The sequence below is a fragment of the Scleropages formosus genome, chromosome 18, assembly GCF_900964775.1.
Source record: "Scleropages formosus chromosome 18, fSclFor1.1, whole genome shotgun sequence".
NCBI classification, from domain to species: domain Eukaryota; kingdom Metazoa; phylum Chordata; class Actinopteri; order Osteoglossiformes; family Osteoglossidae; genus Scleropages; species Scleropages formosus.
Genome location: NC_041823.1, coordinates 364468 through 387542, shown reverse-complemented (window position 1 = coordinate 387542; position 23075 = coordinate 364468). Strand labels below are relative to the sequence as shown.

Genomic DNA, 23075 nt, shown 5'->3' with positions numbered 1-23075 from the left:
GAGAGGAGGCGCAGTGTTTGCGTCACAAGGTGAACTTTAATGCGCAGCAGCTCTGCTCCTGAGACTGAGACTGGCAGGTGCTCAGTATTGTGGAGGAGCTGCAGCCTGGAACCCGTGTTCGACAAACCACCACCCTCCGACACCTCCTGCGAGAAAGACGTTCAAATACTTTTTCTCACCACGAAGCTCATGCTCTCAATGGCCTCTCTTCATAGGCTTAAGTCCTAAGCTGCACCCTATTCCAAAGATGTCCTTCTGGTGCATCCGTACTGTGGTAAATGGCAGCCCCGGGCAGTGCCATACCGCTCCTCGTAAAGGCACTTCGAGGGACCGAGGGCCCGACTTTGGGTCCGAAAGCACTAGAGACCAATTCATGCAGCTCATGGGAAAACAAACTAGTGAAGCACCCAGCAGGGAACAAACGAAACCTCGGTGAGTATCATGATGTACAAAAGCTTCCGACTAACAGAACTAAATAAAGGGTAAAACAAATTCCTGTGAAAGGGTAACCTCGCCCCCGCTGAAGAGCCCACAGGACCCCCAGAGGTCTCCGTTTGCTCTGAGGAAGAGGGGCGTGGCCAAGAGAAAGGCTATTCCCGCTGATGCGGGGCCGGGGTTCACTGCTGCGAGAGCAGGGCGTTGCGGTTGGCCTTCATCTTCTCCAGGCGCTTCACCAGGTGGCTGTTGGTCATCTCCATCTCCTCAATCTTGTCCAGCGCTGTGCGCAGCTGCGAGCGACACCAGTGTTTGTCACAAGCCAAGCGCAGGGAGAGAAGCCAGTTACCACAATAAACCAGTGTCGAAATGTAATCGTACCTCTCGCTGAAGCTTTCTCTTCTCCACCTTGAGCTCGTCCTCGATCTTCTCGGAGTTGTCCGCAGCCGCCTTGTATCTGGACACCTGTCCCTCAAGTCTGCTGATCTGAAAGGGGAGGTCACACTCTTTACCGCACTGGTGCTTTCTGTCCCTTAATTCACTGTCCAGACTCAAGAGGAAAACTAGGAACAATGATGAAAAGGAGATGGACAGCAGTGAGTGTTCAATGTATTGTTGCCGTGGCAACGAAGAACCACACTCACATTCTGCTCCATTGTGGCCATTTCCTGCTCCGCCTTTGAGAGCTTGAACTTGTACTCACTAATCTGGCGATTCGCATCTCCTAGGCAAAGGGGGAGAAACACTTATGAACCAGGAGAAAGTTCCACTGGAGCACAGCAGGGGGTGCAGCGGGTTGGGGGGGGTGAGGCAAATGCTGGGAAACGTACTCTGCAGCTCTATCAAGTGCAGGTCCGTGCCGTTCTCGAGGCGCTCTGCGTCTGTGAACACACTCTCCATCTTGGAGCTCTTTTGCCGCTCCTCCTCCAGCTGCATCTTCAGCTTTCTGATCTGAGGGAGGAAGGAGAGCCACTGGTGAACATCTGTGTGTGTTTGTGTGTGCGGATTTCCGGCTCGTTTCACACCCTGCACTACGCTGTACTCTGGGGGCAGGATCACGGGGCTACCTGTGTCAGGAGCTCCTCCTTCTCCTCGGCCAGCTTCCTTAGCCTCACATCTGAGAAAAACACACACGCAAGATACCAGCGTGAGATGCTGCTGAGATGAGTGGTGCCGTTCAGTGACTCAGGAAGACCTCCAGCCACACTCACCTAGCGGACCCTCTCCAGCCGCCTCAAGGACTTGCGCCGCCTCCTGTGTGACCACAGTAATGGCTCCGCCCATCAGCTCATGGCCCACGTCCCCGTTGGGAGTTCCCTCCGGGATGACCACTAGGCCGTGTTTCTGTAGGAGCCAACAGTGTGTCAGCACACAGGTGTGTACCACGATGAGCACGAAGAGCTGGAAATACACAGCGAGTGCTATATGTGTGGCGCAGACTCATGACATCACCAATCACCAACTCATCAGAGACCGTTGAGAAGCCACTGAAGTGGTCAAGAGCACTTTGCCTTTTGCGCTGATCCACCAAATCCATTAACTGTCTGTTCTGCGCTGAGAAAAAGGAGGCGGATCTTTAAATAACTGGCCAATGAGGACACAGACCATTAGAATGACTTGTGTCCCGGAAACCCGTTTTCTTTTCACCGGAGACCAATTTTAGTCCTTGACATGGTTTTGATGAGCAGCAAAAAAAAAAAAAAAAAAAAAAAAAAAAAAAAAAAATCCATTCCACATCGGTCTGTGTATGTTGCATTCATTCGTTTTTAGATTCGAAATTGAAAAACCAAATGCATATTACAATGCCTTCATACGTTTTTTGATTTAATACTGAAAGCAGAAAATGGAGAAAAACAGCTTTTTATTGTTTCTGAGCACACAAAAAAAGGACTTATTTTCCCTTTTCATGTAATCATAGAAAGTGTAGAAATCAAAATCTCAAAATACCAAATATGATGAATGCCCTAAAGTGTACAATATTTCCAATCTAACAAGTAGCCTAACCTGGAACTGGTGACACGGTGGCACAGGGAGTAGTGCTGCTGTGTCACAGCGCCTGGCTGGTGCGAGACGACGTGGGTTCCATCCCCACTCGGTCTATGCCTACGTCCCACTCGGTTTGCATGTTCTCCTCACATCTGTGTGGGTTTCCTCCGGGTGCTCTGGTTTCCTCCCACAGTCCAAAGACACGCTGTTCAGGTTCACCCACAGTGTGTGAGTGACAAAGAGTGTGTGTGTGTGTGTGTTCCACTGATGTATGGATGAGTGACCCAGTGTAAGTAGTATATCTAGCAGTGTAAGTCAGTGTGGTGAATAAGGTGCGTGGGCTGATAACACTACATAGAGTTCATTGGAAGTCACTCTGGAGTAAACTAGAACTTCAGGGCACTTTTAACACCCCTGCTTCATCAGTTAAAAAAAAAAAAAAAAAAAAAAAAAAAACTCGTAAGTAGCAGCACCTGAAAAAAAACATCCTGCCGATTTTCTCAGTGGACTTGTCATCCTCCCTTACTGTCGCTTTCTTGCTGCTTTTGAAAAGCACCAGTGATCCATATTCACTGATGAATTATAACCTGGCGCGAAGGTAGCACGTTCAATGAAGCCACTGATGTACTGTGTGTGTTTTCAATTAGTTTACATGCAGGTTGTTCAAGAATAGCACAAAACGAAAAAACTCAGTCAAAACACAAGACGGCAAGAAACTATAAATAAGGCATATTCTAAATATTTTACATTTTGAGCAAAAAATGGTTTTTAAATATAGTTAATTCATACTTTGTTTTTCATTTTAAAACAAAAAACGAAGGCATCGTAATTCGCATTTTGTTTTTCAATTTCAAATTGAAAAACGAATGAACGCGACGTACACGAACCTGCGTATAACATACGTACTGTATAATACACACATTTTACACAGTATATGTACACACACACAAATACAAAATAACAGTAAAAATCCAACTCACTTGCACAGTGTTTACAGCTATCGTGTTTATGGAACAAATCAGTCAAGGTCTTTGAGAGAGGCTGAGAACACTGGCTGTGGTCGTGGTTGCGCTTGTGACGCCCCCGAGTAACTGGCAGGAGCGACCGTCGACCACTAGCATTAACCAGCCATCATGTCATCTTGGGTTGTTCTCGTTAGTGTACCGATGAGCACCGCACCACACCGAGGGACAAAGAGGGCAAATGCTGGCTGCGACGCCTCGTCTGCCCCGACACTTTCCCAGGACCTACCTCGGGCAACTTGGTCTTCCCCTTGAGGTCGGCCAGCTCATCTCTGAGCTCATCCCTCTCATTCCTAATGCAGTCAAAGTACTCCTTCTGTCTCTCAAGGGCCTGGGGCCCCAGGGATAGGGATGATGAGAGAAGAGGAGAGGGGTGTGGCCATGAGATGGAAGGAGGCTGAGAGTGACATGTACAGCTGGGTAACTTCAGAGTGGCATGCAGTCTCACATACATGCACACACAGTCATGTCACATCGGAAGAAAGAGCCTCTTGTGCAGAGGAGAAGAAAGCAGTGGACAGATGAGCGCAGCACCGCGGTAACGGTCCCTTCCGGCATCCAGCTCGGTCAAACGAAGCACCCGGGCGTTGCCATCTGGATACGGTCACCTCACAGGACCGGCCGTACGTAGAGATCGGGAAGACATTCCAAAGTGAACGTGAAACAGAGCGTGTGCTGCTGTTTGGACACGACTGCAGTGCACGGGGCACCTGTGATCGGCTGAAAATCACCTGTATTTACATATCATAGACAGCCGCCCCCCCCACCCACCCCACTGTCCTGCAACAGCTCCTCTTCCCCCCCAGTGACGAGAGCGGCAGTTGTCTGGGTTGACAGTGTGAGCACATGCTGACCCCAGGTAACCTTGACATGTGGACGTGTCAAAGACCTCAAGCGGACAGTGGCATAAAGACAGGTTCCTCCCATGGGATCAACGCAGTTTGTGAGATTAATAAGCAAAACACACACACTAATAAACAAACAAGCACATTAATGAGCGGGAGGTGCTGTCTGAGTGGAAGGGCATGCGGAAAAAACGGTGCGCGTTTCTCAAATGTAGCCCTGGTCCTCGATGACTGACTGCAGGGGGCTCGTTTCAATTATGAGGACTGCTAGGTATCTCGTCAGCGGGACCGAGTGATGTCTGAGCCTCTATCATGTCTATCAATCAATTATAATTCAGCACAAACACTGTCCACTGTCTGTCCAGCGGAACAGTGACAACATTTACTCCATAAATGTAACAACTCGGTGTCTGGTGTGTACTTGAATTATGGGTGCCGTCCAGCTTTCCACCGACCCGTGCTTTGGGTCACGTGACAGGTGGGTCACGAGGGGTTGAGTCATCCTGGGCGGTGCAGAGTGTCCCGCGAGGACCGGGGCAGAGGGACATGTGTGGAACTGGGAACCATGTATCATGCAGCAAGAGAGCAGCGGCTCTCACAACAACCGCGGTACTGAAGCCCTACAGTAGAGCCGTGTCCCAGTGAGGTCCTAGAGCCCCCCTGAGAGCCGCCTACCCCAATCTTTTTGTCCTTCCAGTTAATGGTTTCTTGCAGGTCAAAGAGCTCCCTGGTGAGGGAGTCCAGCTGTTGCTGGATGCGCTGGTTCTCCTGGGGCGCCGAGCAGAAACAGCAGGAGCACAAGGATGGAAAGGAGGACAAGGAAAAAGACAGGGCAGGAGAAACACAGATGAGCCTGAGAGAGGAGATGAAGCGGGACACCGGAGACACGCCTGCGCATACGGTTGCATTGTGAACCGTTTTCGAATGGGTGAGGAGCAGCACTGCATACCGTGTTAGGAACCACAGGGCGGACCCAGTTAACACACTGTTGACCACCCAGGGTTTGTCTGGAGATTACCTCGTCATGGACAGAAACCTGAAGATGCATTATGCACCCCAATGACAACAGAGCTGTGGAGAGAGACTTTAACCCATCTCTGTGGCTGTGGACATCTCACCTCAATCAGATCATCTCTCTGTCGGATGCCCTCCTTCAACTCCTCCTGTTTGTGCTGTAACACGGTGCACAGGTGCTTCTGTCTCTCCAGCTCCTGCAGTCAAACCACACAATGAACGACAATGAAGCATGATGAAACTCAACAGAAGAATGAAACTCAATGATACACAATAAAACAAACAGAAAAAATTAAACACAGAACTCAAGCAACTGTACAAAAATCATCGAAACTCAGCGAAGCTCAACGAAACAAAACAAAAGTCAATTCAAACCCCTCAAATACAATGTCACTGGTGCCACCAACAGCATAATTGACCTCAAGCAGCTCCATGCCTTTGAGGAAGTGAAAAGACAAGGACCCTCCTTCACAGGTGAGACCTGGAAGACTGAACTGAAGCCTGAAACCGTGAGTCTCTTGATGGGCAGTGAGAACAATAGAAGAGTGGAACACAAAAAGACTCCTGTGTAGTTCGTTTCTTGGTGCAGCCTCTCCTCCTCTGCGTTGGTCTCTATGCTGTTCTCATCTGAACTTTTTCCCTTCTCCTTCCTCCTCTCTCCTACAGGGATCCCTAGCCTGTCAGGACACCACTGCTATATGGAGGTCCAGCCTACCTTAGACTTCTCCTCCACCTCTCGGTGCAGCTCAGCCATATGCTCCTCCATCACCTCAATCACGTCCTTTAGCGTGTCCACCTGGTAGATGAGGTTGGCCTTCTCATTGTCCAGCTGAGCATTGGACACCATAGCCTTCTTGTATTTCTCCTCCACCTCAGTCAGAGAGTCCTGTGGTACACGGGAGTCAACATTTACACAAGGAGGCACAAGAGACACTGTCTGAGAGCCGCACAACATCGAAACAACCTCTCAGCAACAGGGGCAGAACCTATCAGCTACAGAGGGAAGTCGTTCTCCGTGCACAGCTGTGCCCTTCAGGCTCATGGAGGATACAGAGCTGCCAATGCAAGATCTGCTCTGAAGAGCCACACACTGTTTACTTGAGCTACACACTACAAGTGCACATTGTTTACACACACACACACACACACACACACACCATTGCTTGGGGTTTGGGCTGCAGGCAGCTGAAGAAACTGTGAACCTCCACCTGCTGCTCAACCTCAGAGAACATGGGTGGGTGTGGGGGGAGGGGCAGGGAGGACTCACACCTCAGGTGTTACACGGGTGCCACATGACTGTCTTGCAGTCACCCCTTCGAGGAGGGCCTATGGTGTGGGGGCTGGGGGTTAGTGAAGGAGGTGAGATCAGCGAGCAGCAGAGTATGAGAGTCAATGATGTAAAGAGCACACAAAGCTACGCTCCAGGGTGTCTACAGTGTGAACGCCCCACCTGGTCCTGGTCCACTTCCTCGCACAGCAGACCTGTGGACCCCTGTCATCTCCAACCCCTCCCTCACAGCAGCAGGGGTGACACACAGCTGCCATGCAGCTCATGCAGTGTGACAGCTAGCAAGGAGCAAGATTCTCAAAGGCAGAAAGACAAATGGATGGGGGGGGGAGGGGGGAGGTTCTGTGGGCTGCAGGAAACACAAGTCATGCTGGGAGTTTGAGCCCTTCTACCTTGAGCTCTTTGAGCCCCTGCATGTAGCGACCCTCCACATCCTCTATCTGGTCCTTCAGCTCATAGATGTCCTGTTGGCAGACAGAGAAGCTCGCAGAGGTCACCGCGAATGGGGGGTTTTGGGTGGGGGGGCATGCTGGGGCATGTGGGGGGAGCAGCCACACCTTCGGAGATGCACGTCACAGTGGTCGCAGTTAGGTCTTTACCTGGGTTTACCTAGATTTACCCCACTCTCAGCCCAAGTGCTGGAGGAGTGAGCGAATGCGGAAACAGGCGTCTCGGGACTGACTGAGCGCTATCGGTGCCATCGAGAGCGATCAGTAGTGTTCAACATTGATCAATAACGATCGACAGTGATCATTAGTGACCGAGAGCTCACCAAGAGCACCTCCTGGGCACTGCACTCACACTAACGCTGTTCTGGCAGGAGAGACACGAGGAGGAGCAGCCGATGAGGAGCTGCTGGGTTCCACCAGTGTGACAACAGCTACATTTGGTGAAAAACACACCACGTTATACCACGTTGAGCTGGCCCTGGTTCTACAAACTTACCCTGAGTTCACCGAGCGAGGCATCGGGGTCCATCAGGCTGCCCGTGTCTCCGCTGCCCCTCCGTGACGAGGTGCCGCCCAGCGACGCCAGGCTGGAGGCCGACAGAGCTGGTGTGGTGCAGCGGGAGGATGGCTATGGGACACACGGGGGACACATGTACAGTAAAAAACAAAAATGGGCAGGAAGAGTTGTTCTTCTGACTCTTGGAGTAAAAGTTGTCATGGGAGACTCGGGACCCCCTCGACCAATGGAGCAGTATATTGACTGTGGTGCATCAGGGACGCTCGGTGGCAGCCCTCCCTTTCACTCACCCGGCTGTAGGCCTCCGTGAACTGCTTGTCGCTCTTCTCATCCAGCTGAGGGGTTGAAAGAGGGTGTTAGAGAGGGAGGTGATGCATGGGCGGGCGCGTGCGCGCACACACACATTTCATCAAGTGCCAATACACTTCAGACACACAACCCGGTGCCGCTCATTGGCACCAGACGAGTTTTTAGACTGCTCAGAGAGGCTGTAGCTAAAGGACAGTGGCCAAGTCGCTGCTGTGGCGTCGCTCTGCAGAGCAGAAAGGAGGGAGTTAGTGAGAAACACAACTTGTCGATAAAGTTTCTGGCGTTCAAACCCGGAGCCAAACACTAGAGCAACCTGTTTCCTCCTCTTCCTTCATGCCGCACGGCCACCCAGTACACACCCCCATCGGTCGCACGGCACGTCATTCCCTTTAAGAGGCCCCGCCCCCTTCACCTTTCCTCACAGGGGTCCCACTTTCAATGCACCAGTAGTCTCAGACTAACAGTCCTTAGTGTCTGTCTCGCTCTCTCCGTGCCACAGAGTTAGTGCAGTGATTGCACTGTCTGCTTGTCTCCAAGTGGTGTATCTGAGCAATGTGGGCGTGTCCTGTGATCACCTGCCTGAGTGACTAACTGCACTGTTTACCTTACGTTTCCCTGTACAAACACACACGCAAGCAGGGACACACACCACAGCGTGCTGTGAATGTGGGAGGAGCATGCCAGGCCCACACCGAGGGGAGTTATTGCATAAGGAGGCCCCGCCCCACTCACGCTATCCAGGTCCGCAATGCTGAGCTCGTCCAGGTCGGACACGATGCTGCCCCTGCGGTTGGAGCGGCTGAAATAGTCGGCTGCCGTCTCACTGATGCCAGAGAAGTCCGAGCACTGGCCGGCGGCGAGGACGGACACGGCGAGCAAGGGACATGGGGACACAGACAGGAGTGAGACGGGCCAGACACACAGAGGACCCAGAAAGGACACGCTTTCCCAGCTTCTCTTGAGCTCAGGCCACGCTGACAGGCAGGAAGTACGAGAGCTGAGAACCACGAGTGCAGGCATGTTTTCTTCGTCCCTCTTTCTCCCCCCCAACACACACACACACACACACACACACACACACACACTAAATACAGAAACCAACAATGAAAACCACAGCCCTGCCCTGGGTGCACCTTCCAAAACCAGCACAAACGCCTTAAGTCATTCTCCACCTCTGAGTCTCATTCGCCATCAATACTTCCAGGTCTCATTCTCCATTCCTCATGGACACCCCAGCACATTTGGAATCAGCGCCATCAGCTCCATGCTCTATTCCCCATTTTAACCACCTTAACTAAGTCTTGCTGCTCAACTTTCACATATTCCAAGAAGCACTTGCAGATCAGCTGCTAGCAAACTGTCCAGAGGAGCCAAGGGCACACCTGACAGGTGCATTCTGGGAAATCAGTCCCAGCTTGTCATGTCAGGGAGCTACACTACAGGTGAGGTACAGCTACAAGGAAGAGTTTCCGAAACCTTTGGAATTACTTGCTTTTCCGCATGAGGGGCTTCCAAAATGTGATCTCATCTTCATCTAAGTCACAATACCACATGAACACAATGTGATTAAACAAGAAGCACATGCCAAATGGTACAGCACAACATGTTTAGTCAACATACTCTTCAAACACTCAAGGTCAGAGACACAAAAAGGATGTGGACCTCTAGGACACAGCAACTCTTAACTGCCAAGGAATCTCACAAATGAGAGAAGTCCAGTCCGGTACTGCTGCCACTCTCCCCAGGAGACAGAGTCCCACAAAGACCCCTCAAAGAGTGTACTGAGCAGTACTGAGGCCAGTGACCAAGGACCCCAGGGTGACAGCTACAACACTGAACGTGAGTGAACCTGCCCTCCCCTCCAGGACCTGTACATGTCCCGTGTCAGGAAACAGGCTGAGAAAATCATAGGGGACCCCTCACACCCCACTCACTGTCTGTTTAGCCTACTTCCCTCTGGCAGGCGATACAGACTGATCAAAACAACAACTAGCAGACACCAAAACAGCTTTTTCCGGCAGCCATAAAGATTCTAAACACCCTCTTATAACCTCAATCTACACTGGACTTTTTACTACTGCTGTACCCTACTTGTTCAAGATTACACCCATGTGCAGTATGTTCTTTACATCTTTTGTGCAACATCATGTGCAATACGTTTTCTTATATCTTTTGTGCAATATCATATCCATGTGCAATATGTTTCTTTATATCTTTTGAGTAACATCATACCCATGTGCAATGTTCTCCAAATAACTGACAATCACTGCACTATAATGTCACTTTATGATACAGGTCAACGCGTCCTTTTTTTCTATGCTTGGTCATTTAGTTGTATTATGTTTGCATGGTTTTATGTTGTCTGCATTCTACTATGTTCTTGTCTGCTGCATTTCAGTAATCATGTTTGAATTAGTCTATGTCTAGTTCAGTATGTGCATATGTAGCCTGTATGTGTGAATGTGTACTGTAGGTTTGCTCTAAACCGGAAACAAATTCCTTGTATGCTCAAGTATACTTGGCCAATAAAGCAGATTCTGATTCTGATGTTCATGGAGACAAGAGCTGGACTTCTGTGTAAAAGCTCATAGGGAAGTGACTGAAGAAAACAGAAAACTGAAAAACCTCATCCGAGCTGTGCGGCATGGTGGTGGGTGCATCATGACGTGGGGCCCCAACTGGAATTAATGAGCAAGGCTGGATTCCAAGATGCAAGAGGACATTATACAACAGACTGCCAAGGTGTCGGTCTGTGATCTGACGCTCAGAAGAACATGGATTGTGCAACGTGAGCGTAAGCCCTGAAAAGCAGAGTAAATTGCAGAGAGGCTGGAACACAAAAAACTGAACATTAAAATGGTCAAGTCAGAGTGCTGACCTCAAACGCACTGAAATGCGGGGGCATGATTTGAAGGAAGCCGTTCAACTGACAAATCACAGAAAGAAATATGACGTGGATCAACTATGTGAAGACCCCCTACCCACTGTGCAGCGACAGGAAGTGTTTAAGGTTACTGCTGCAAATGGAGGCTGAGGGCCCACACAGAGCTCCACCCCGACCCTGAATATTTGAACACATTCCATGAACATATGACAACGTGGTGTGAGCTGTCTTTCGCAGACTGCCTTCATCGGTTCAGGAGTAGGACGAAAATCAGGTCACCTTTCAGAAGATATTCATGCAGAAATAGACACTTCCAAAGGTTCACACACTTTCTCCGACAACTGTAGCTGCAGAAGTCTAATGTAATGCCCAAATTGTATTCTCTGAGATGTATGTCGCTTTGAAGAAATGCATCTACTAAATGAATAAATGTAAACGTAAGCCACATCATTCCAGCTGCTGCACAACGGGAGGAAACCCCGCTCATAAGACATGCCCTCGCTTGCCACATTGTGCAAGCAGCTCACCACGCTGCCCCTCCGTCCGCAACCGGGGTGCTCCTGGGACACAGTGCTGGAGGAGTCGTCGTCTGAAGAGGACTGGAGGGTGACCACAGAGAAAACGAAAACAAGGTGACGTGCAGAAAGAGGGCACGTCACCCACGTGACACTAGTGGAACCACATCCATGCTGCAAACAGATGCCCCAGATAAGCATCTGGAGCCAACCTACAACTGCTAAAAAAGGCCAGGATGCAAAACATCAGAGGAGGAATAAGGAGCGACAGGAGTGCGTCAGTGGGCATTATCAACTTCCAGCGAAACGCCTTCTCTAATGGTCCCGGAAGCTTCCTGAGATAAGACCAACCACCAAATAAGCAAAAGGTTATACGTGTGTGTGTATCTATAGCCATCATCCCTCACCTCCATCCATCAGTGGCGCATGTCCTGCAGCTCTGTGGTCCACCCAGGAACATGACCTCCTACCCAGGTCTTCTACTGACCTGAGGGCATTTTAACCTCCAAGCTTCATGCAAAATGAGGAGACGGTCATGATTGTGAGCTACCAGTAACTCCACTATGGAAGCTTTTCCACTGCAAGAAAGGGCCGCAATCCATTGGTCAGTCCTGTGCAGCTGACTGTTAAGGAGCTGCTGACACACAGGTGTGTGTGGTGGAGATACACCTGGTGCTATCGATGGGTGGAGCTTTTGCTCCCAAGTACAATGACCGTTTTCATGGTCAAGTGCGCTCAAGATTCCTCTGAGCGCGTAGTTCACAGTCGTTCACACAGCAGATGGACTGGATGCAAACGAAGGAGTGTTTACACTCATATGAGTACACAAACTGACACACACAAAGAGGCGCTGTAAGAGTGCTGTATGTTCTGGGCAACCACAGTGATGCTGCCAGAGGGAGACAACATTGATGATGGGAGGAGGGTACCACCCCCGCTTCAGTGCACACACTGCATTACATTGTCCACAGTATGACAGCCAGAGGCATTAAGGAGCACCTTCACACCAACACGGGACTGACATGTGGCACAGGTGGAACATGAGACAAGTGTTCAACTGAACCAGAACACGCGGAGCGATTCACTTGTTCTGGACCATAACCCGTAAGCCTGCAGTGCGGTGTGTGTGCGCGCACGCTCACCGCTGGGCTGCTCCGTGTTGAGCTCTCTGTAGAGGAGTACCAGCTGCACTCAGAGGGCTGGGGACAGAGCGGGCACAGTGACAGTTACTACGGTAACTAAACTCCAACTCCTCCATCTCCCATGGCTGCACACAAGTGGTCACTCTTTTGTCAGGCGATGACATCACACACGGCACACGATAACAGCACTTACAGTCCTGGAGCTGTACGAGCCATAGAGACCGTCATCATACAGAGAGGCCTGAGGGCACAGATGACACACAATTGAACCCAGAACCACCAGGGATCAGAGCGCAGTACGCTGCGCACAGCACATACTAGTAGCGTGGACTAGTACACGCTAAGATGTATTAGTACATGCTTATGTGGATTAGCATTAGTGCACAAACTCCAAACACCCAGTAGGGTTAGAATTCGTGTCACCACTTTGTCTGCAACGCGCAGCATGAGAAACACACTCAGTGTGGCAACATGTGTGTTAGCACACAGATCATGAGCCGCACACAGATCATGAGCCACACCCAAGGACAACCCCCCTCCCTCCTCTAGGGTAGAAACACGGACACATTGCAAACGTGGTGCAAACTGACCAGGCTGTAGCTCCGTGTCATGCTAGGAGTGGGGGGTGTGGGTGGGGCCATAGGCAGGGCTGTAGGGGGGGCCTGCTGGTGGACAGGAGGGCACACATTTAGGGACAGACAGCGGTGCCTTCGTATGGAGGGGGGCAGGAACAGCAGCACTGACCCGGTGACTGAGGCTACTCATTGGGGGGGCGCTGTAGAGTGAAGACGACTGCAGAAACACAAAGGGACAGCATGATGAGTGGAAAGCTCTGGGTGCGAGAGACACCAAGGACCCTAACTGCACGTGGCCCTTGTGCATTGCGGCCCGGGGGGGGTGGTAGTGGTGGTGGTGGTGGTGGTTACGCACCCGAGGCTGGTAGGAGGGAAGGGCCTTAGAGCTCTTGAGACTGCTGTAGTTCCTCTTGTCATGGTACAGTCCACTCTGACAGGAGGGGCAGAGACTTGAGAAGAAAGTGCAGTAAAGCATGCTAAAGTGTGGTAAAACTGCATGCAGTGCTGGCTGACGGAATGTTTCCCTTCGACTGATGGCCAACAACTGTGCCCCCCCTCACGCGCTGGGACAGGCCTGTCAAACACACATATGCGGAGGATCGTGAGACTGACCTCTCATCTACCCACACACAGCACCGAAACCAGCTAATACAGCGTGGGCAGCAGGAATGCTGGGATACATTTACGTTCCGCACCCAAATGCGGACGGGGTGTATCTCTGGTGACGCCGACAGCCCTGGGTGGGGGGGAAGGGGGGCTGGGATACCTGCACTCATCTCTCTAATGGGAGTTTGGGTCACGTATAGGTCACACAGAGGTCACTGACCAGGAGGTCCTTCCGGGAGCTGCTGGACACCGGGGTCTTCGCGCTGTGGGATTCGCTGTACAGAGAAGTCTGCCGAGGCAACCGGGGGACAGAGCGCAGGATCAGAACCCACACACACACACACACACACACACACACACGAGCAGGCAGCCTAGTCCAGTGCAAACCATGATAAAACTAGATTTTACCTTCACGAACCCTGACCTCTTCCTCAGTGCTAAAAAGCTCCTCTCGGTCTTTGCGCAGCACTTGTCGCACGAACACTTTTTCCATGACAAAGTTAGTTGTTCCCAAAAACACGAAGAGCACACGGACACACACTGATGGCAAACAGATGGCGACCCGCAGACAGATGCGGATCAACACGTAAATGCATGAATCCACATGCATAAAAGGCAGCGAGTTACATACTGATGATCGAGAGCTTCTCATAGACGACCTGCTGGAGGTGCCATCAAGCTGCGGGGGAACCACAAAGTCGAGTGAGTGTTGGAGCAGCGGCGAGTCATTAGTTGTTAGCATGCTAGCTATTAGCTGTGCCATGGGAGTATGTGCTGGAGCTGCACAGCTTCCCTAAGCGATACGCTCACTAACGATGACTGTCACGATGGGAACTTATGTGCTGGAGTCCAAGGCCCCTGATACCAAACAGCTACAGGCTCAGCACCAGTGCAAAGGCATGGAGGAAAACACACACACACACACACACACACACACACACACACACACACACACACACACACCATAAGGTCCCGTCTGCGCGAGGTCTCTGCTCGGCTCCGATGAGAGCTGCCCACGTCCCGCAGCGAAGAAGAGGAAGATGACTTCAAAAGAGAAACAAAGACATCACCATGGTGACCGTCACCACAATCCCCACAGGGGGTGGCCAGCCGCCCCCCGGGACAAAGGCTGCAGTCCAGAGGACTCAGAGCTACTTGTGCACTGCAAACCACAATTAGAGCACCGAGGCGACTGGCGCCCCCTAGTGCGCAGCTCGCACTCCTGCTCTCCCTGCAACATCAGTCACGGCAGAGGGTCAGTCATAGCAGAGCACTCTTTCACGTCACACGCTACATCAGACAGATGAAGGATGGGAGAGGTACCAACCCTGTAGCTGCCAACACTGTGCAGTGATGCTGAGTCATCAGCGAGTCCCTGGAACACAGCGAGTGAGAACAGAGGGAGACAAGCACTGAGACACAGATAGATGGAGCACTGAGACGAAGAACTGAGTAAATGAGAACAGAGGGAGACAGCAAGGGAGAACAGAGAGAGGAGAGAGACAGCGAGGGAGAATAGAGAGACGGGGCACTGAGAGCAAGGAGCGAGGGAAAGGAACAGCGTGGGATGGGGGAGATACGAACCCTGCGCCGGTGACCGGCCGACCTGTGAGACAGCGTGGCCATCTCTGAATCCACCTGATGGCAACGGACGCGAGGAGCAGAGCCGGGAACCCGAAACAGAGAGCAACAGGTTGGGCTTAAAAGTGGAGACACGGTGCGTGCAAACACCGAGGAGGAAACACACACTCGTGCAGAAACACACTCCTGCGAGGAAAAACACCCGTGTGCGTGTCCCAATGTGGTTTGAAATACCACCGCAAGTTTCTCCTCCGAGAACACATTGTGGTCCCCTTATTTTAGCCCCAGAGCTACAAGCGCTAGGCTAACCACTCTGAGCAGAATTAACCTGTCTGCTTCGAGTACCACTAACTACCCAAACTAACCACTCCAAGCACCGCTAACCACCCAAACTAAGCACCCTGAGCACAATTAACATGTCAACCTGCTTTAACCTTAACTACCCACTGTCAGTAACCCCCGAGAGCAGCTTTAACAGCTCTCACTATGGACTCAGAAGTAAAAGTTGCAGTTAAGTAACTGCCATCAGATACAAGACGACAGCACCGGACACCACACACACACACACCTGTGGACACGCAACATGCACGTGTGCTGGCTGCAAATGCAACAATACGGCGATGCTACAGAGCTGTTAGTACGACACGGGGGCGTGGCCCGTGGGCGTGGCCGTGTCCTACCATCCACTGGTGGATCTGACCCCACTTCCTGCTGGAGGACAGCTGGTGAGACTGCAACATGGGGAGCACAGCAGTTACACCCTGCACTCCCGCGAGCGCACACGCACAGAAAGGACCCATATTTACAGTGTGAAAGTGTTTTGGAACATCACTACAGAACACTGACGTGCGTCTCCAATTCGCCACGTTCCCTCAAGCAAACGTGTGAGAACTACGACCGACAACACGGTCGGGACAAACTGCTCACCAGCGGTGGGTCGCCCCAATCACACTGAACACGAGCGTTACTAAGGTGACACGATGCCAAAGGCCGGGCGTAAAGTGACACGTATGGAGAGCTGGCACAGCCTTGATCAAACACGGGTACGGAACAGAGAACGCAGAGCGACCGGTCCTCCGGGTCAGACCTCAAGTCCCAGCCTGCCAACGGTCACAGCTACAAGGGTGGCGAGAGCACACCCCACGCAAAGGTTAGTGGTATAAGAGAGACTGAGCGAAACACGGGACTGAATACAGAGTAAAGCAGAGTACAGTCAAAGAGGACAGCGGTGCCGAGATGCTGGGGACCAGAGAGATGTGGACTGTAGGAAAAACGCTGGATGGGCCCCCGGGGGCCACGGCGAGTCCAGCTGTAAGAAGCCTACAGTGAGGGCAAAGTGGTGACAAACAACAGTGGTCCTGTGCGCGCGAACACATACAATACAGTACCTCTTTTTGCTGCCGCTCCAGCTCCCGCATACGGATGTCTCGGGCTTCTGCGCGCGCCGCCCGCTTCGCTGCCAACCGGGCCTCGGCCTGGGGATGAGAGGAGAGTGTGTGAGCGCCACACGGTGGAACATTGCAGCACGGCAGGCAGAGAGGGCCACCAAAGGGACAAACAGAAACACACACAGAGAGAAATAAATACACTGGGGAGACGGGACAAACTCACTCCTTTCATACTCACTTCTCCGCTGATCGCTAAAGCACAATAAACATAAACATTTATGTTTAATTATTTTGTGATAACGGATAAACCTTTATGCAACTGATAGCGTGACGTACACTGGTTCATACCGCGGTATGTGACAAGTTGACTGTACTCTACAATCACGTGTCTGCATCCAAGTCTTTCCTCCTGTTGATGTAATGAACTTACTGTGTTTTACTCTGAGATGAACGGCGCTTTGGTGAAAAGCATGTGATAAACTAATACGTTAATAAATTAATGAATGTAAATGTCCCGGTAGGAGTTGTCGCCAGGCACTCTACGGTACCCATGCTAGAATGGCACTTCCTGCTGTAGTACCCCTGATCATGTAGCGTTGGAGGAAAGCGTGAGACAAATTAATAAAATGTCAATATGTAATTATTAGCAGCTCAGAGTGGGTGTTACTCATGTTACTCTGCTCTACTACGGTACCACAGTACTGTCCTAAAAGCAAAATGCGCAGGTGGATGAACAGAGTCAGCGGCTGCTGTGAGCGTGAGCCTCAGACAGACGCGGCGATAATGAGGAGCACTGGCGACCTCCCGGCACTTTCCACCGCACCCTGACTCGCCGAGCCGTGCCACATTCCTCTCGCTCAGGCTCACGCGCTCGGCAGGAAGAGGACGCACTGCGCACGGGTACGAGGGAACGGCAGCCAATCGCAGTGTTCGTGGCGGGAGGGTGCGGCCCAACAGTTCATCGCTGGTGCTGTGCTGCTGTCATGGTGTCCAGTGCTGATAAACAGAAAGGTGCTGAACTCACTATCTGCACTACTGTGCGCGCGCGCGCGCACGCACACACACACACACACACACACACAGGTGGTCAGGGCAGCTCCTGAGCACACTGAGGTCAAAGGTCACTGTGCAGGGACGGAGCAGCTGAGCGGCACAGCGCCCCCCAAGGGAGGCCCAGGTCACGTGTCGGTCACTGTCCCTCACCGGAAGGTGCGTCTCCACCTCGTGGACTTTCCCCCGTCCTTGCGTCCTTACGCTGGGAATCTGGGTGGCTCCCCCACCCCAACCGGCTCCGCCCAGCACAGGGTCCATGGTGCCAGGCTGCTGAGTCACAGGCAGAGCGGCTCTGTGACTCACATCTCAGTGTTTGGGGCACTGCGCGCTGCGTTTGCTTTAGCAACGGACACACAAAGGGAATGGGGGAGGGGAGCAGCTTGTGATGTGGGGGGTGTGTGTGTGTGTTTTATGTCCACCAGCTCTACATTGCCTCATTTGCTCACACAAATGGCACAGTTGTGCATGGATCAGCACAGGGGCCCACAAGGTTGCTGGTTCAGGTCCCAAACAGTGTCCCTGTGGTAAATGTGGGGCTATATCTCCAGGAAGCGGCAGCGCGGTGTTTCCTGCACAGTGCACACACAGGCACGCTAAAATTAGCCAGCACACAGCCACAGTGCGCACATGTGTGTGTGGATGACAGGCCCCTCCCCCAGGCTGCGGGTCGAGTTGGGTTGTGGATCACAACGCAGAGCCCCAGTGCACCACAGCCAGGCCCAAAATAGTCAAACGGGGTGACGTCAGCTCCACTCCTTCCCAGAATGCCTCGGGAGGAGGAGCACTGCCACAAGGCCTTCAAGGGGCACTGTGTGTGTGTGTTTTTCACATGGGAGTCAGCTGCTCAAGCTAAGTGGGTGGACTAAATCACACACCTGGTTAACTGGCTGAGTTAACTAACCAGTTGTGTGACACCTGCTCAGAGCTGCTGATCAGCCGGACCTCTCCTGTCTCCCTCTCACACACACACAAATTCCAGTCACACACCCATCGGTGAGAGAGGCATTCCATGAACATGAGATCTGACACCAGCTGTAAACACTGTGGAAGTGAACTGAATCAAGTCGGTCCTACACTGCTGTTCTAGCTGCGTGCTCTTTACTGCCCTCTATAGGTTATGAGGGTAAATATGTCACTGTCACACTACTGAACCCTTAAAGTCACGAACCCTAACTAACACAAATGGTCACTAACCCAAACCCCAAGGAGGAGGTGAGAAAATAAAAGCAAACAGAAACGAGTGTGTCTGTGAAAGTGTGTAATGGTGCAGTCCACAAAAGGGGGGGGTGTGTTCAAAACACGTATGTTCCAAAGAGGGGGTGCTGCTCTCACACACACACATTCCCGACACCTCAGCAGATGTGGCCTCAACATGTCAGCTTCACACACTCCAGAGCACACTGGAATTTTAACCGCTCTTATCGGAGTTCAGCGGTACAGTCAAAACAGGACCACACCTCTTCACAGGGAGGCACCTCACGCACTCCTGCGCACCGTGGTAATATAGCCTACACCACGGTAACAGAGTCGACCTGTTTCTGTGCAGTGCGGTAACACAGATGACCATGAAGCAGGAGTTCACACAGCTGTCCTCGCTTCAGCTTCTTGTCTTTCTCAGCCCACCTGGCATCACAGAGCCACAAAGCACAGGTTCGAGTCGGAGTGGCACCGATCCCTGGCTGAGGTTTTTTGCCAAGTGCGCGCGCACACATTCGCACATGTTCTCTCTCACGCAGTCTCTTCACACACCTCACAGAGCAGACTGACACCTGTGTGTCTGAAACACACACTGCAGTGTAACAGTGTGGCTGCGAGGGGGCCTTGTTCCGATGTTCACAAGCAGGATACACACACGCATGCAACACTGGAGTGCTGTGAACCTGTCAAGCAGAAGAGCAGTGTGTGTGTGTGTGTGTTCCATGAGCAGCGTGAACTCTCACATGCAAATGCAAAACATTTACACACTTTCACTGCAGGCATCCCTGAAGAGCGTGTGTCAATAGGCAGCAGCATCAGGTGCGTGTCTGTGTGCGGGTGGGGCGGTGCAATGCACTGTCCTTACCACCATTTACACACTAACAAACACAGACAACAGCACACACGATGGACATGTCCACAAACCCCCACCCGAGAAGCGGAGTGCCGCCGAGGACCTGCAAGGGGCAGTAGCGCTCTTAAACACTCACTGGAGCCTGTGACGGGTAGAGGCACGACTGCGATTTTGCGGTAAAGAGACATGCAGGCTGGAGCCAGTCCTCCCCTCAGGTCCTGCCCACCAGCCCCCTGGCACCAACACACACACACACACACACACACACACACGGAGCAGGCCTGGAGGAACCTGTACTTCCACATAGAGAGGAGCGGCCAGACGAGACACAGCTCTGCGCAAATACACTGTGGGCGGAGCCACAAAGAGGACGGGCACGTGGCTGGACACGTGGGGACCAGGTGAGAGACACCGGCACAGTGTCCACATTTCCCGTGAGCAACCCAGCATGCAAGCACATGCACCAGCGCACTTCGGGGTGCTCCGAGTTCAAGGAGCGAATGAGGGAGGAGCACACCGAGTAAAGCCTGAACGGCGCCTGTCAATGCACAGCGGGGAAACTCAAACGCGCGCTTCATTTGACATGTTCCCTCCAGCTCGGCCGTTGGCGTGCAGTCCAGTGACCAGTGTGGCACCGTGCAGCCAACCAGATCATAAGGGCGGCACGCTGCTCAAGGGCACCCCAGCGGGGCCATCCGGGGACTTGAACCAGATGCCCTCCGGTTATGACTCCATGAGAAAGCACTGAAGAGACGTGAGCCGGGCAAAACGATGACACGATACCGCCTCGGAAACCGAATAAAACAGAACGGCTGGATCCAGCCAGTCAAGTCAAGTCAAGCATGTAAAGGCCTGAAAGTAACATGTGTTCAGGTGTGAACTGTGAACTTGTGTCACCGGCGCAGAGTAACACAGTTCTCTACAGCGTTAAAAGAGAACGTGGTGGCGTGGAACACCCCGCGTCAGCTGTGCACATTTCCCCGCGATCAGCAGTCGGCTGTCAGCACTAGAGGAAGCAGAAACACGGCAGCAAGCAGCTTTCCAGGGGTATGCGCACAGGCGTGCATGAGCGTGCATGTGCGCACTCACCTCGCGGGCGATGCTGCTTAGGGCCTCATCCTCAGCCGAGAAGCGGTCCTTGATGGGAGCGCGTTTGCGTCCCGACCCCGGCGTTGCCATATCCACGGATCCAAGTCCTCCAGCGGAGCTGCACACGGAAACATGTGAACAGTGAGAACACAGAACACGTTCACATTACACTGAGATCCGGTCATTCGTATATCATTCAGTAAGTTTTATGAACATTAGCACTTAGTAAATGAGCATGGCGACACAGAAATATTGGCCTGTCATATTCCATGTAAACAGGTAAATTGTTAGTTATTAATCATTCTTTCTTCAGGTGGTGTTTCAACATTACAAACATGTAAACAAGAGCCAACCCACAGCACACATCAAGCATGTGAACAAGACCAAAGCGCTCAGCCCACAAGAGCACCACACGAACACACACAAGTTACAGATGTCTTCAGTGTTATCAATCAGAGACAGTTACATAAACGAGCGACCACATCGTACACCCCAAAAACCACGGAAGGATGCGAGACGTGCGACCGCTAACGCCTGTGTGCGTCGGGGTGACGTCGACCACAGCGGAGTTTCAGCGAGCATGACAGGTTTGAGAAAGTGTGTCAGGGAAGCCACACACTCAGCATGTCTCTACAGGTGTGTTCACTGCGATAGCTCACAGGTAAGCGCAGTAAATAACCAGTAAATAAGAGCGTGCTCACGGCCCATTGATATGTATGTTTATCCATTAGCTTCCATTTCCTGGCTACTGTTCACTTCCTGTTTTCCTACACCAACAGCCAGTGGCTGCTTAGCACAGAGAAAACATTTTAGTCTGCAGGAGCACCAGCTGGGCAACAGGAGGCACTACATGGGGTGGAGCACTATGACTGGACAGGGTGTCATACACAGTGTGTGTGTGTGTGTGTACGTACATACACAAAGCTAAATGGGCTGACCTCGCATAGCAGAATTCACAGGATGGGCAAGGAGCTACTGGTTTTTGGACCCCCAAGACATTTATTTCCTCCCCCTTCTTCCTGGTTGAGAGTTATTTTGTTCTCATCTCCTCAGTTACCAGCTGGATCGTCTGAACCCCAAATCCTGTTCAATAGATGAATGCAACTCCAGACTTTCTGTACAAGGTATCACACACTATAACAGTGTAGAATTCCCTGTAACTGCATTTCTAACTGTAACACTATAAAATGCGTAACTATCTAACACCATCATTGTCTCTAACCGCATCTCACTGTAATGCTGTTTCTCTCATTGTAACATTTTGTCTAACACTTTATCTCTTGCTGAAACTATCATATCTGTAATGGCAGCTCACTTTAACATTGTCTCTCACTGTAACAGTACCATTTAATCATGGCATTTCACTGCAACAGTTTCTCTCACTGTAATACTGCATGTTTCACAATAACTGTATCTCTCTTTACAACACTCTGTATTGCTAATCATCACATCATATCATTCTCTATAACTCTATATTTCACTGTAGCACTTGATCGATCACTGTAACTGTATCTCACTGCATCACAATGTGTCTCACTCACTGTAACACACTGTATGTCTCACTAGTGTAAGACGATGTGTTTCACTCACAGTGTAACTGTATATCAGCGTAACACTAACTTACTATGTCTCGTAATATCAGTCAGTGTAACTGTAAGTGTCACTGTTGCTGGCACAGTAACTAAGTAGAGTAGTTGTGTGTTTAATAATTCGGTTATTTTCCAAGATTCACACTGTTAACATTTGCCCTTAGTGAAACATTCCGCGTTAGTGAGCGATATAACAACAAGACACACACACACACACACACACACACACAGTGTGACTCACCAGGCTCTGTGGCGGCCCGGCCCGGCCCGGTCCGGCGCGGCGGACAGTCCGTCAGCAGCAGCGGGCCTCCCTCCCTGGGAGAGCCGCAGGCCGGGGCGGGGGGAGGAGCGCGGCCTGCTGCTGCTGCTGCTGCTGCTGCTGCTGGCCCGGTCTCTGCTCGCCTCCTCCTCGGCCTGTTCGAAGCCGCTCCGCGGGGCTCCTCTTACTTTACCTCCGCCGCGTCAGTGCGTGTTTTTAACGTGGACAAAAAAGCCGTCCGCGCGCTTTCAACACACACTTCACGCACTGCTCCGCAACGCACCACCCGTATCGCTGTCTCGCTCTGCCTGCCTGCCTGTCTGTCTGACTGCCTGCCTGCCTCCCTGTGTGTGTCTCTCTCTCGCTCTCTCTCTGTCTCTTCCAGCCGCTCCGAGTGACACAATGACGCGCCAGTGCCCGGATGTGCGCCGGACACTCCTGTTGTGTCCTTTTTCACCGCACAGCAAACGAACATAAAT

General features: G+C 51.8%; 1 protein-coding gene across 7 annotated transcripts; it reads right to left on the bottom strand.

Annotated features, from left to right (window-relative positions):
* Positions 1–16: 16 nt before the first annotated feature.
* Positions 17–22651, bottom strand: lrrfip2 (leucine rich repeat (in FLII) interacting protein 2). 7 transcript variants are annotated; one of them, XM_018734596.2, is made up of 29 exons: positions 22579–22651; positions 20749–20866; positions 16557–16643; positions 15849–15899; positions 15172–15225; positions 14915–14962; positions 14551–14631; positions 14219–14266; positions 13808–13876; positions 13337–13411; positions 13151–13198; positions 12997–13068; positions 12600–12647; positions 12407–12463; positions 11277–11348; positions 8598–8711; positions 7847–7891; positions 7536–7667; positions 6983–7054; positions 6018–6188; positions 5407–5499; positions 4964–5056; positions 3673–3774; positions 1647–1779; positions 1503–1552; positions 1266–1386; positions 1080–1159; positions 817–921; positions 17–728 (listed from the first exon to the last, which is right to left on the bottom strand). In XM_018734596.2, the coding sequence occupies exons 2-29, from the start codon at positions 20836–20838 to the stop codon at positions 618–620; spliced, it is 2322 nt and encodes a 773-aa protein (XP_018590112.2). In that variant the 5' UTR covers positions 20839–20866; positions 22579–22651; the 3' UTR covers positions 17–617. The 7 variants fall into 7 exon arrangements, with proteins under 7 accessions (XP_018590112.2, XP_029115697.1, XP_029115696.1 ...); XM_029259864.1 differs by lacking the exon at positions 6983–7054 and having other exon boundaries at positions 557–728; XM_029259863.1 differs by lacking the exon at positions 11277–11348 and having other exon boundaries at positions 557–728.
* Between the last annotated feature and the right edge of the window lie 424 nt (positions 22652–23075).

What these genes read in the sequence shown, in the direction of transcription:
- lrrfip2 (XM_018734596.2), bottom strand. Translation starts at nt 20,838, where the DNA reads ATGGCAACGCCGGGGTCGGGACGCAAACGCGCTCCCATCAAGGACCGC. An exon ending in CAACACGGAGCAGCCCAGCG is followed by an intron (nt 11,349 to 12,406) that starts GTGAGCGTGCGC and finishes GTCACCCTCCAG; the next exon opens with TCCTCTTCAGACGACGACTC. An exon ending in TCACGGAGGCCTACAGCCGG is followed by an intron (nt 7,668 to 7,846) that starts GTGAGTGAAAGG and finishes TGTGTCCCATAG; the next exon opens with CCATCCTCCCGCTGCACCAC.